The sequence below is a fragment of the Solanum pennellii genome, chromosome 4, assembly GCF_001406875.1.
Source record: "Solanum pennellii chromosome 4, SPENNV200".
Taxonomy (NCBI): domain Eukaryota; kingdom Viridiplantae; phylum Streptophyta; class Magnoliopsida; order Solanales; family Solanaceae; genus Solanum; species Solanum pennellii.
The window spans coordinates 71,283,406-71,296,420 of record NC_028640.1 but is presented as its reverse complement, the minus strand read 5'-3'; the positions used below and the strand labels follow the sequence as shown (position 1 = coordinate 71,296,420).

The window sequence follows — 13,015 nt, the reverse complement described above, 5'->3', positions numbered from 1 at the left end:
GGAAAAATTACATAAATTGATATATTTTAATAAATAATTACTGATTTTAGCAATACTTTTTATTTATTACCATTTATAGCAATCATATGTTAAATTTATCATATGTATTAAAAGTGAATTATGTATGTAATATATATGAATTATAATTATTTTTTAAATATATTATGTTTGTTTGGTAAAAATTTGACACATTGTATTATAAGTGAATTAAAATGTGTAATAAATAAATTATTTATTATTAAAATTTGTATTATATATGAATAAAGAATTGTTCTTTGTAATATGAATTAAACTTGTATTATAAATGAATTAAAAGTGATCAAGTGAAAAAGAAATATTATTGCTATAAATGGTAAATATTTTGTTATTATAGTATATTTATGTAAGTTTCCCTTCAAAATACTTATAAGAGTCGCTGCAATCCATATTTATTTGGATCGGCTAAAATTGCAATTTCTTAGATACAAAACTAATTAAGAATTTTTCTGTATGTGAAGAAAATCTTATATTAAGAATAAGGATGAAATATATTTAAACTTTGATCGACATTGTTGTTACGATATTGAACTTTATAAGGATATTTTAATTTCTGCACTATTTAATAGTGTATTTTAAAGGTATACATGTGTCCAATGGACATCATAAATAATGTATCATTTTAAATAGTAATGTGTCCACGTGGATACATACATACCTTTAAAATACACTAAAAAGTGCAGAAATAAAAGATCCTCCATGAAATTTGATATCGTAATTATAATTTCGATCAAAATTAAAATATCTTTCAAACCCTTTTCCCTTACTAATATATACACTTTCTAAAAAGTTTTACCGCAATTACACTTTATAGCAAATTTAATAATACGAAGAAAAATTCTAAACACGTCTCCTCCTTATACAGTACCATTACATACATATTTCATACATAACTTATACAACACTTAAAATTTATAAAATTGGGAGTGAGATTTGAAGTACGATTTCTTATGTGTTTTGAAAATAAATACATAATGTGTTTGGGGTAAGATGAAAAAGTTTCTTATTTAGATAAATGACAAAAATTCCGCCTTTAGAATCTCTTATTATCATTATTCCTTATTAGTTTTACAAATTCTCAAAATCTTTCATTTTCACTCATCAGATTAATGTATTAGCGCATCAAATTAATGTTCTCGCGCATCAGATTAGTGTATCATGTATAAGATGTACATCAAATTTAGTGTATCATGTCTTAAATGTAATGTATCTTACTTAACGATCAATGTATCTCGCACATCAGATTAATGTATCAGCGCTTATATTATTGTATCAGTTTGAGATATTTTTATAATTATAAACTTATAAGGGACAAATGATAATTTTAACTTAAAATTATGTGATTTTTGTCCTTTGCCCTTATTATTTTGATAATTATGGTACTTCTTCTGCATATATAGAAAACTACTCGAAGTCAAATTTTTTTGCAAAGCTTAGTCAAAATAATTTCACATATTCGAACTTGAAGTATTGTCTTGTGAAAAATAAATATTAGATATTTTTGGTCAAAGTTTTGTATGACTTGCAAAAGCTAAAGGCATAATACATAAATATGTCATTTAATTTGGCTTCAAATTACATTTATGTCATTCAACTTTGAATGTGCACAAATAGACACACATGTCTTATATGTCATTTTTCGTCCTACGTGTATTGTGCCATGTAGGACTCATGTGTTTATTTATTTAAAAGTTGGATAATTAAAATACCTGTTTGTGTATTATGAAAGTTGGAGGTCAAAGTTAAAATTTAAAATCAAATTATTTTGAACATATTTTCCTAGAATTGTGGGCTTAACAAATCAAATTATAAATATTTTTAAATTGAAAATTTTATCTGACTTGCCAAAGTGAACCTCAGACATTTACTGAGGTGCATATAATGATGGGAAAATTATATATAATAGCAAACTAATAACCTAAAATAAATGGAGTAGCTAGGGTTTGATTTAATTGTGCTTCATAGCAAACGTTTGCAAAAAATTGTCAGGCCCCTCTCTCCTCCAGTCTCTCGCTAGCTTCCTCACTTTTTATACAAACACAAGTGTATAAAAATTGTTTCTAATTGTATAAAGCAGAGAAAATTGTATAAATACATATATTTTTGTTCCCCTCTCTCCCCTCATCCAGATCTCGCTCGCCACTCTCCCAAATCTCGCTTGCCACCCTCGCCTTTTTCACTTATACAAACAGAAGCGAAATGTATAAATTGCGTTTCTGTTTGTATAAAGCGTGAGAAAATTGTATATACACATGCAAGTGCATATATTTTCGTCCTATACACTTATAATTATACAATAAAAATACTCCCTTGCCCAGTTTCTTTTGCCTTTCTCCCTTTCTCGTTTTATACAATTTTCAAATTGTATCTAATTTCTCTCTTTCTCGTTTTATACAATTCGATTCAATTGTATAATCCTTGTCAAGCCTCTTTTGTCTTTCTCTCGTTCTCATTTTATACAAATTCAAATTGTATATAGTCGTTCTATACGCTTATAATAATACAATTCGTTTTATACACTTCATTTTTATACAGTTCTCTGTCCAAGTGTCTTTCTCTTTCTTGTTTTGTACACTTCGTTTTACACAATTTGCTTCAACTGTATATGTATAGCGAATTATACAAATTCTATGTTTGATATGGAGCGCAATTATGCAAACTTTGCTATAGCATACAAATATTAATTTTTTTATTTGCTATATGTGAAAATTGCCCTATAATGATTGGTTGAAATTTTAATCACGTGTCTAAACGTTTCAACGCATGTCATTTAAAAGTTAGCTATAACATTTTAGTTTTAAATTCATGCTTATTTATATTTTTTTTTGTCAAAAATAAATAAATATTTATTTTTTGAATTTCACTAATCAAACACATAAACTCAACATTTTGAATTTACTACAAATAAACTCAAATTTGAAACATAAGTTAAGTTGTATGTATAATGAAGAACAAACGCTAATAATCAATTTGTCAAAATAACATTTCATCCAACAAACTATTTTACATTCATCTGATTTTTAATGTATGAAACTGAAATTGATATAAAGCTGGACTATAGTTTCAGTCAATGTATATTTTTATACATAATCAAAAGAAAATAAAATTTTATCAAAACTTATCTAAATTAGGTATTCATACAAATAATGCAAGATCAGAGCAAGTTAAATGGTACGATCAAAATAGGACATTAATGAAACTTTTTAATTTTCTCCCAATTGAAAATTTAAATGGACTCCAATCTACGCGCAATCCAAACCCATGAAATTTATTACTTTTTTCTTAATATACATGTTTTAATAATATTTAAAAAATAGGGTTTGACTATAAAAAATTCATATACTAGTTAAAGTGTAGCCATGAATCATTTTTTGCAATTTATTAATTTTACAGCTTGCGATTTTAATTTTCTAACCCTCAAACCCATGAAACTTATTCCTTTTTTAAATATATATTTTAATATTATTTAACAAATTAGGGTTTGACTATAAAATATTCATATACAAGTTAAAAGTGTAGCCGTGAACTAATTTTTTACAATTTATTAATTTTATAGCTTACAATAAAGAAAATTAAAAAGCTCATGAAATAAAGTTAGATCATAATCTATGACTTCATAAATGATATTTGCCATTTTAAAAAATAGAAACAAAAATTTAACTAATAGCCTAAAAGAACCTTTGCATAAATCATCTTATTGTGTCCAACATTTAAATACACAAACAAATCTTTAAGTTGTAACGGCTACATCTTCCACTTCCCAATTCGAAATTCACTGTAAAGAAAAAAAAGATAAATATTATATTTCAGACCCCAAAACCCCTCATTTCAGACCGCAACCGCTCTCACTTTGCAGAACTCTCCNATTTAAATACACAAACAAATCTTTAAGTTGTAACGGCTACATCTTCCACTTCCCAATTCGAAATTCACTGTAAAGAAAAAAAAGATAAATATATATTTCAGACCCCAAAACCCCTCATTTCAGACCGCAACCGCTCTCACTTTGCAGAACTCTCCGATCACATTCCGGTAGCCGGGAAGATCGATTTTCAATTCCCATCGCCGGAATCATTTAATCGGAGTTTACGGTTTGTTTGAAGTTTCAAGATGGATCTTTCGCAAGAGACCGAAGATTACATTCGTGAATCGATTGAGTACTCTCTTGGTCTCCCTGTTTCGTCACAAACGCTTCAATTAAAGCTTCGAGCATCTGAAGAATCCCTTGTTCGTCTTCGGAATCAGTATCTTTCTCTACGAGCCAAATTGAAAGAGAAAGATGAAACGATTGAGCGCTCTAGGGTTTTTACCTTATACTCTCCTATTTGATTTACTTCAATAAAAATTCTGAGTGTTTGTTATAAATATTGATCTTCTTTTATTTATCTTTGTATATATAGAAAAGTTCATATGCCTATGTTAAGATTTTATTTGATTTTGTGCTTCTTCTCTTAATTGTTGATATTGTTACTTGTTAGGCTGAGTCAAGTATGAATGCTTCGGCACTGAAAAGGTTTGTGGACGAAAATCAGAGGTTGGCGGTGGAGTGTTCGAATTTGTTGGCTCAGTGTAAGAGGTGGGAGAAAGAGTGCGCTTTGTATGATCATGACCGTGAGGCATTAATGGATTTTGGAAATGAGGCAGATGAGAGAGCAAAGGAAGCTGAGATTCGTGTTCATGACTTGGAGGAAGAGGTTCGAAAGTTATCTGAAGAATTGCATTTCTACAAGTGTCAATATGAGACCCAAGTGGTATGTAACTCCCCCACCCCCACCCCCACCCCTTTTTTTTTCTCTTGGTTCCCTCCCATGTTTAACTTTCTGTTTATTCAATGTAATGTGGTTTTATGAATTGTTTATAGCATTTATCAGGCCAACATGTACGACTTCCTTTTAATTATAAAATTTAATGTTGTTTTGAATGTACTAACTTAGGCCTCCAAATATTGTTTATTTGGATCAAAGTATTTACAAAATGATTCATCGCATGAAATTGGATCCAACTAAGTATGAACAATAGTTGTGAAGAAACATTTGGGGACGTTATTTTACAATGTCCAGTATGAAATGGAGGTATGCATATGAAGTTCTATGTGATAACCTAGACTTAAAGGCATATTCTATAGAGTGGTAGTTAGACCAGTTATGTTGAATAGTGCGGAGTATTAACCGGTCAAGAACTCTCACATCCAGAAGATGATGAGGATGTTGTGATGGGTCCATACTGGAAGAGATAAAATTAAAAAGGGGGATAGCTAAGACAAGTCGCAAGAAGTAACGTTGAGATGGTTCGAACATGTGATGAGGAGATGCACATATGTCTAGTACGGAGGTGTGAGAGATTGGTATGGATGGATTCAGGAGAGCGAGAGGTAGACCAATGAAGTATTGGGGAGAGGTCATTAGATAGGATATAATTAAAAATGGGGATACTAGAAGAGATATAATTAAAAATGGGGATAGCTAAGACAAGTCGCAAAAAGTAAGGTTGAGATGGTTCGAGCATGTGATGAGGAGATGCACATATGCCCAGTGTGTAAGTGTGAGAGATTGGTATGGATGGATTTAGGAGAGGGAGAGGTAGACCAGTGAAGTATTGGGGAGAGGTGATCAGATAGGATATGACATAATTGTAACTAATTTATGACATGACCTTAGATAGGAAGATGTGGAGGACATGACCTTAGACAGGAAGATGTGAAGGACACGAATTAGGGTAAAAGGCTACTAGGTAGGAGTGTGCCCATACTGGTAGGTAGGTGTACTACTAGTAGTCGTAGGCCTACTCTTGTAGTTACTTGTTCTTCAATTTCTGCGATTATTTATTATTTAGTGTAGTTTCTTTTTAGTATTATTTTGTTGTAGTACTATTATGTTTCTATCTATTGTCTATTGTACTTTCATTATGTCTTTTCCTAGACTTTTTTTGCCTTGTGCCGGAGTAATATCAAAAACAACCTCTCTGCCTCACATCTGAGGTACACTCTAGACCCAACAATGTGGGACTACACTCTGTATGATGTTGTTGTCGTATGTCATACCATTATGTACGTAGGTATGTTATGAAGCACTCAATTAGTAAGTCTTGTCATCTTATAGAAATTATATTGCTTCTTCCAAGAAGCTAGTTTTCTCACACATTTTCTGATAAACATTTTGCTAATTAGTGGATGCTCTCAACTTTTCGCCCAAAGGGTACTTCAGGATATGTTGTGGTAAAGTTTCTAAATTTGCATCCCGGAGTACTTTTAAGAGATTCAGTGTAAGCTGAATGCATTTACAAAAAATAGATGATAACAGATGANCCCAAAGGGTACTTCAGGATATGTTGTGGTAAAGTTTCTAAATTTGCATCCCGGAGTACTTTTAAGAGATTCAGTGTAAGCTGAATGCATTTACAAAAAATAGATGATAACAGATGAATGTTTGCTACAACATTAATTATCACATTATTTCATTAGGGTTTTGATATCTACTCAGACATGAAAGAGGTTTCCCACCCAGGAAGCTTCATAGAGCTGTTTTATCTTGACATCATGAGGTTCACTGCTTTGTTGACTCCCCAATTTTTCAACCATGGGTTATGATGTGGTTAAATAACTCTGATGGTAGCTTACATTAAGCTAGAGGTCTCTTAAACCCTATGTTGTACCACTGTCTCCATTTTTAGGGTTTTAGGCTTAAGGTTTCCACTTTTTTGGATTTTCAGAATTAGGTATACGCACGATATTAATTGCGATTCTACTATGAGTGATGATGTGATATATGTATCTTTGATGGTGACTTACAGTTTGTTTGAGGCCATTATTGGCAACAATTTGTCCATTTATTCTTGAAGTAAAAGTTATGAAGTCAAGAATATCACTGGTATCAGTGTTTATTTAGGCTTTAGGTCTCTAAAACCTACTAGTGTCACACTTTTTTTTGCGATAAGATCTTCATTTTAGCATACACACATGTCCTCTATGATGCTGGGAGTCTGGCAAGCAAATGCATTTTTATATTGCTTAAACTATTCCCAATTTTTCCTTAGGATCTTTGGAATTGGTTCTGATGTGAGAAAGTTTTCGACCCAAATGCCATACAGCTGTTGTATCTGGGGATAATATGAAGGGTTTGACTTTGTTGATCGTCTCACTCTTTGACCATGAGTTATGATGTGGTTGAAGTTCTTCAATGGTAGCGTTCGTAAGGCCAAGATCTCTCAAACTTTGTTTGTGTCAATGTCTCGATGTTAGGATTTCAGACATGTGATCAATGTTATGTGAATTCTCCCATGTCATTGTTGACCGGTGTTGACATGACAACATTGGCATGCCAGTGGAATTGTTGTTGTCTCTGTCCAGGTTATGATAGGGAGTAACTTTTGTTCTCCATTTCCTGTAACAGAATTGGGCTTTTTAGGCCCCTTTTCTATTACATATTCCTACAACTCTTTATTGGTCTTCTTCTTTTTGTTTTTGTTTGTACTACTATATATGTGTTAATGTAGAACAAACTAGATAATATTGTAGACATTTCAATCGAAATAGATACTTAACTAACAAAAAATTATATTTGTTTGACTCTCAAAAATTGTATTATTTGGACTCTCAATGGCCTTTCTATAATTGGGATCCTAGATTTTATGTGATTTATGAATCTGAAACCTAGATCCAGTGTCGGATACTGGTAGTGTAACATAATAATCAGTAATGAAACTTCCGTCCAAACTTCTGTGGTTATGAGAATGGGAGAGCTTATTGGTCTAATTTTATTTTTCCTTGATATCAGTAAAATAACTGGTGACTGCTATGTGAATAGCTTCCTTTCTCTTTCCCAGGATTCAAGTTGTGCCTTTTCATGTGCAACGGCCATTCAGATAATTAGATCCTTCTTCTGAGGATATGCAATTAGCCCTCTGATTACTTGGAAACCTAACTAATTGGCTGCTTGGAAAATAACACGGTCAATATAGTCAGTCAATTAGTTAGTTATAGATCCTATTTGATACATCTCTAGATTGCTAGAAGTAGAATCTTTCTTCTTGAGGCTAACAATTAGATTACTTTACTCATTCTTGAAGGATGACACAGCCACAGATGATGCTTCGGTGGAACAGAATCTGCTCGACAATTTGCTGGAAACTGTGATTGGTAGAGATGCTGCTGCATCGACAGCACATGCATTTCTGGAGGCAAATAGTGGTGTAGAAGTTTGTCAAAGGTTGTTGACGAAGTGGAAGCGGTGAGTTCAACTTCTGTTTCTCCAAATGTCTACAATTTTGTGTTTTGTTTTAACTTTTAGCTGAGTGCCTTTTGCTTTGATAGATTGAGGCCATCAACACAAAAGGTTATTGCTCTGGTTGCTGAGGTCAATACTCTGCAGAAAGACAAGGATCATTTGAGGACAAATCTCCATAAAGCAGAAGACGAGGTGAGTGGATTTAAAGAGAAAGAAAGTGTTTGATCTCCTGTCTGGCCTAGTAAACTAAGAAAAGATGGGTAATTTTGTGATTTTTTAGGTGAACGTATTGTTTGATCAAAACAATGTTTTGGATGAGGCCAATAAAAGGCTGATAAGGCTGTACCAGAAAGAGAAACACACACCTGGTTCTGGTGGAAAACCTTCTTCCGGCAAGGTAAGCTTATACAAGTTTCTTTTAGTCCGGTCTTTTGTTTCCTCTCTATGTTACGCCCATAGCTTAAGTTTTGTTTAACCTTTAACTAGTGCTTGCAGGGCAACAAAAGGAAATCAAGCCCCAAGATGAGCAGTCCAGTGGAGGGAAAACTTGATTTCAGCGAGGTTGATTCTTCGAGGCAGCCTTTATCACCCTTGCGAGAAAACTCACCTGAATATAGATTATGCAAGAAGTAGCAGGAGAAGCTCCTCCTTCCTGACCAGTTGCAATTTCTTTTGATCATTTTAGGCTATTCTTGCATTTTAAAAGTGTTGTTACGATTCTCGGTAACTGTAAAAAGTAACGTACTACATTCCATCTCTTCTATATAGCCTTGAAGAATTTGGTTGTTTTGCGTTCTTGTAAGAAAACTATTGTTAGTCTGCTACCATTGTATTGCTAGTGCATTATGGATATATATTTTGCTTGTGTTATATTGCAAAGTAGGGATTTTTGGTTACTGCTTTTTGCAACTGCTGCATGTGTTCTTGTGTTAAAAAGTCAATGGACATGATTTGCCATTGATCTTTCAATATCCATATATCCTAGTATCAGTGATGATTTCTTGCTCAAATTTCTACTGCCATGGCCCATAAGACTGACTACTGTGGAGCCTGCTTGTCAAATTGTTAGGTTTTTTTTCAACAACAATTTAGTTCCAATTTTGTATTCCAAATTTATGTGTTGCTTGGATTTGATGGTGGTTGGTTGTTTTTGTTCTTAACAGAGACATTTTTTTTTTACCTTTGTAGATGCTTCCACCTTTTTGCTCTCTTGGTGACTGAAGTTCAGAATTTTGAAGGTTGAACGTGAAGAATGTTTATCATTCGAGCAAGTTCTTTTTTCCAATTGAAGAGGAGAATCTTTCTTTATTCTTTTGGATGAAAAACGTGAGTTTCTTGAGTTTTGTTGTTAGAAAATTGGTCATACCTCAGAGCAAAATTATACATGTGTAGATCCTTGACACACAGAGGAAGTTGGAACAAAAAAAGGCATAGCTTGGGTTGGTGGTTATCACAAATGGATTATATTATTTGCAGGTTTCTTGTTGAATCTTAGAAAAATAATGGTTCAACATAATAACAACAAATTTAAATAGAAAATCTGACTATATGAAAATCTTCATTGAAATTTTTCAAAGAATCACTCTTTTTCCGTGTAGTATTTTGGCGTTAATTTGATTAATTGTATATATTTAAATATAGATTAGAGTAAATTAATTTAATATTTTAAAAATTAAAATTTTAAAAATTACACGAAAAAAATACTAAGTGTAACTTATCATTGATGTATGTAGACTAATGACACTTGCTCAATCTCTAAAGGCGAATTCGAAAACTTTGAAAGAATCAATCTCGAGAGGAGATGCTTCTGCTTCATATATATGTGGAAAGACTTCACATCGAACTTTTCATTGATATATCTAAAGACATCAAAACTAAACGTTGCACACCTCAAAGGTGAGTGTACTAGATTTGGATCTCATTTTCTATGACTAGTTTTAAACTTGTAACCTCACGGTGCAAAATGAAATTCAAAACCACCCCAATGCAAAGTTCACCTTTGCGTCAATGCATGTTACTCTCTCGGTTCACTTTTACTAAAATTGAGTATAAAATTAAAAAAAAAATTATACGTTAAAAATAAATTTAACACATGAAATATAATATTATTCATATCTTATAATATATAAATAAATATTACATTATTCTATTTTACTCTCTGAAAAAACAAATTTTAATTTTTTGGGAGGGAGAAAGCGGTTTATATTGCCGTGATATGACCCTTATCCAGTCGTAAACTATCCCCCAACTGCAGCTTCCTTTGAATTGCCCCATTTACACAGCTCTTCCACTTCATCAATGGCGTTACTTCGCTTACTATGTTCTCCATCCCTATTTCCTTCTTCATCATCCACTTTGTTTCCCCTTCACCACCATTCTACAACTCCCGTTTTACTATCCCCTTCCTCCATTTCTTTGCGAACTCCTTGTTTCTCCCCATTAATCCCCATCAAACCCCAAAGACCGTACCTTTACATATCCAATTGCTCTTCGTCCGCACAAGACCTAGAAGAACAGTTAGAAGATGGAAGTTTGAAAAGAAGAGTGCTTGCACAGAATGCTCCTTGGACCTATACAGCAAACGACCTTCGACCTCTATTTGAGAAATATGGCACTGTGGAGGATATTGAGGTTTGCACCTTCTTAAAATATCTGCTTTTTTGTATGGTGAATTATATAGGGTATGAGTATAAAGTTTTTAGTACAACAATATAGTTCCACTAGTGCGGTCTCGGGTTTGGCGAGGATAGAATGTAACACATACATTAACCATGTCTTTATGGGGAAGAGATGTTAGCTATGATTTTTTAGTAGTATTGGAAATTGTAAAGTGGTTGAAGTTAGTGTTATGGATTAAGATTTTCGGGAAGAAAACTGACTTACTTCCATAGGTGAAAAAGTCTACTTTTGGATGGAGAAATTTTGGTAAGTAGGTGACATGATAATGATACTATATGCAGCACAAGGTATGATGATGATTTTAAGTATTAAAGTTTGGAAGCATTGTCTTCATGTTGGTTGAATGTGGTGTTATGAATTAAGAATTATGATTTTTGGAGAGGAAAACGACTTCTAACCATAAGTGAATGAAGTCATTTTTCATTTTGATGAAGAATTGTTTTCAAGGAAATTATCTTAACCACATACAGAAAAATGGTTTCAGGTGAAAAATATTTTTCTCTGTACCAAACTTTTAGTTTGATTATACTTTTTTAAGTTTTTCTGAGATGGCTTTGTTGTCTGTTGTTTGTTCTCAAGGTTGCAATGTATAACAAGACAAGAAGCAGGGGTTTAGTCTTTGTCACAATGGGCTCACATGAGGAAGCTAAGGCCGTTCTTGAAAATCTTGAAGCGTATGTAAGGATTTCGAATGCTTACTCTTCCTGAAAAATTCTGTCACTATTTGACTACTTTGAAATGAGTTTGGGTTACATTATTGGTTGTTAACACTTGACAGGAACTTGAGGGTAGACCTTTGAGACTTGCATGGGCTAAGCCAAAGACTGAGAAACCTTCTTCTCCGCCGCCATCCAAGCCGCTGCCTATACACAATCTCTTTGTGGCTAATTTGCATTTCGAAGCAAGGTCTAACGACCTGCTGGAATTCTTTAAGGCTAATGGTGCAAATGTTGTTTCTGCTGAAGTCATATTCAATGATAATCCCAGACGATCAGCAGGATATGGATTTGTTTCACTTAATACCAAGGAGGAAGCTGATGCAGCATTATCCTCCTTTGACGGAAAGGTAATTTTGGGTTTGGCTGCTTGTTGTGATGAATATAAGTTCCATTTGTTGAATGTTCATTGCGGTTTCTGTAGTTTATTTACTCTTTTGGACTTGAACCATTGGATCTGGTTAATGTCAAAAACCTGATTTGAGTATATCTTCATCCATAGGAATTTATGGGAAGAGCTATAAGGGTGGCACAGAGTAAAAGGTTTCTCAGAGAAGAGACAAAAAAGGTTATCAAGTCCCAAGAACTACCATCTGAATTGATCTCTGTGGCAGAATGAGTTAATGCTGCTGAATTTTGAAAGTTATTCCTCTGAGGAAGTGAGTTTCCATGACTTTTTGTTTGTATAGTAGAATCCAGGCAGATATCTTCAAAAAATTTCTGTCAGAAATTTTTATATAGCTTCATGTACGTCCCCTGTTCCTTTGGTTTCATCTATTATTCGGGATTACTTTCTGTTTTCTATCTCTTCGTTTTGTTTAGAGGTGACGAAAAATGTTTAATCAAGTATAAGTTTCTAGAGAAATGTCCACTACGGGAATTGAATACAGTCCGAAGGTGACATCTCCTCCAAATTCTCATTGCAAGAGAATCACTACCGCTAGGCATATTCTCTATGATAATTGAATGCAGTCCCTACGTGACATGCCATGTATCCTTCAAGGTCTCATTGCAAGAGAATCAGCAATTCTTTGTCTACCCAGATATATGAAAATGAGTGCTGGTGACATATTGGTGCTTTGGGTAGTTGCTATGAAACAATATTTGCTCTGGCAAATTATGAATCATCGGCCTTCCCAGCATTTGATATGTTTAAAAAAAATAATGACTTATAGCCCTTTTTGTTTAGAAGTTTGATTAAATCAATTCATTGTAGGATATTTTAGCAGATATATGATACTACTGAGTGGTGAGCACAATGGAGTAGGATCATAGCTATCTGTTTCTTCCAGTGTATTAATGTCTTCATTTTGTCTGCTTTTTCAACATATACACTCATCTCCTTAATGTTATGAACAAGCA

At 33.2% G+C, this 13,015-nt stretch overlaps 2 protein-coding genes across 3 annotated transcripts; both read left to right on the top strand.

Moving 5' to 3' along the window:
- Positions 1–3,970: 3,970 nt before the first annotated feature.
- Positions 3,971–9,154, top strand: LOC107016011. Of its 2 annotated transcripts, none has more exons than XM_015216483.2 (6): positions 3,971–4,338; positions 4,515–4,787; positions 8,101–8,261; positions 8,345–8,450; positions 8,539–8,655; positions 8,745–9,154. In XM_015216483.2, exons 1-6 carry the CDS (start codon positions 4,147–4,149, stop codon positions 8,889–8,891), a joined length of 996 nt encoding a protein of 331 aa, XP_015071969.1. In that variant the 5' UTR covers positions 3,971–4,146; the 3' UTR covers positions 8,892–9,154. The 2 variants fall into 2 exon arrangements, with proteins under 2 accessions (XP_015071969.1, XP_015071970.1); XM_015216484.2 differs by having other exon boundaries at positions 3,973–4,338; positions 8,754–9,154.
- Positions 9,155–10,446: 1,292 nt separating this feature from the next.
- Positions 10,447–12,457, top strand: LOC107015579 (28 kDa ribonucleoprotein, chloroplastic). Its single transcript, XM_015215892.2, has 4 exons — positions 10,447–10,889; positions 11,517–11,615; positions 11,716–12,003; positions 12,156–12,457. The coding sequence occupies exons 1-4, from the start codon at positions 10,557–10,559 to the stop codon at positions 12,270–12,272; spliced, it is 837 nt and encodes a 278-aa protein (XP_015071378.1). The 5' UTR covers positions 10,447–10,556; the 3' UTR covers positions 12,273–12,457.
- Positions 12,458–13,015: the final 558 nt, after the last annotated feature.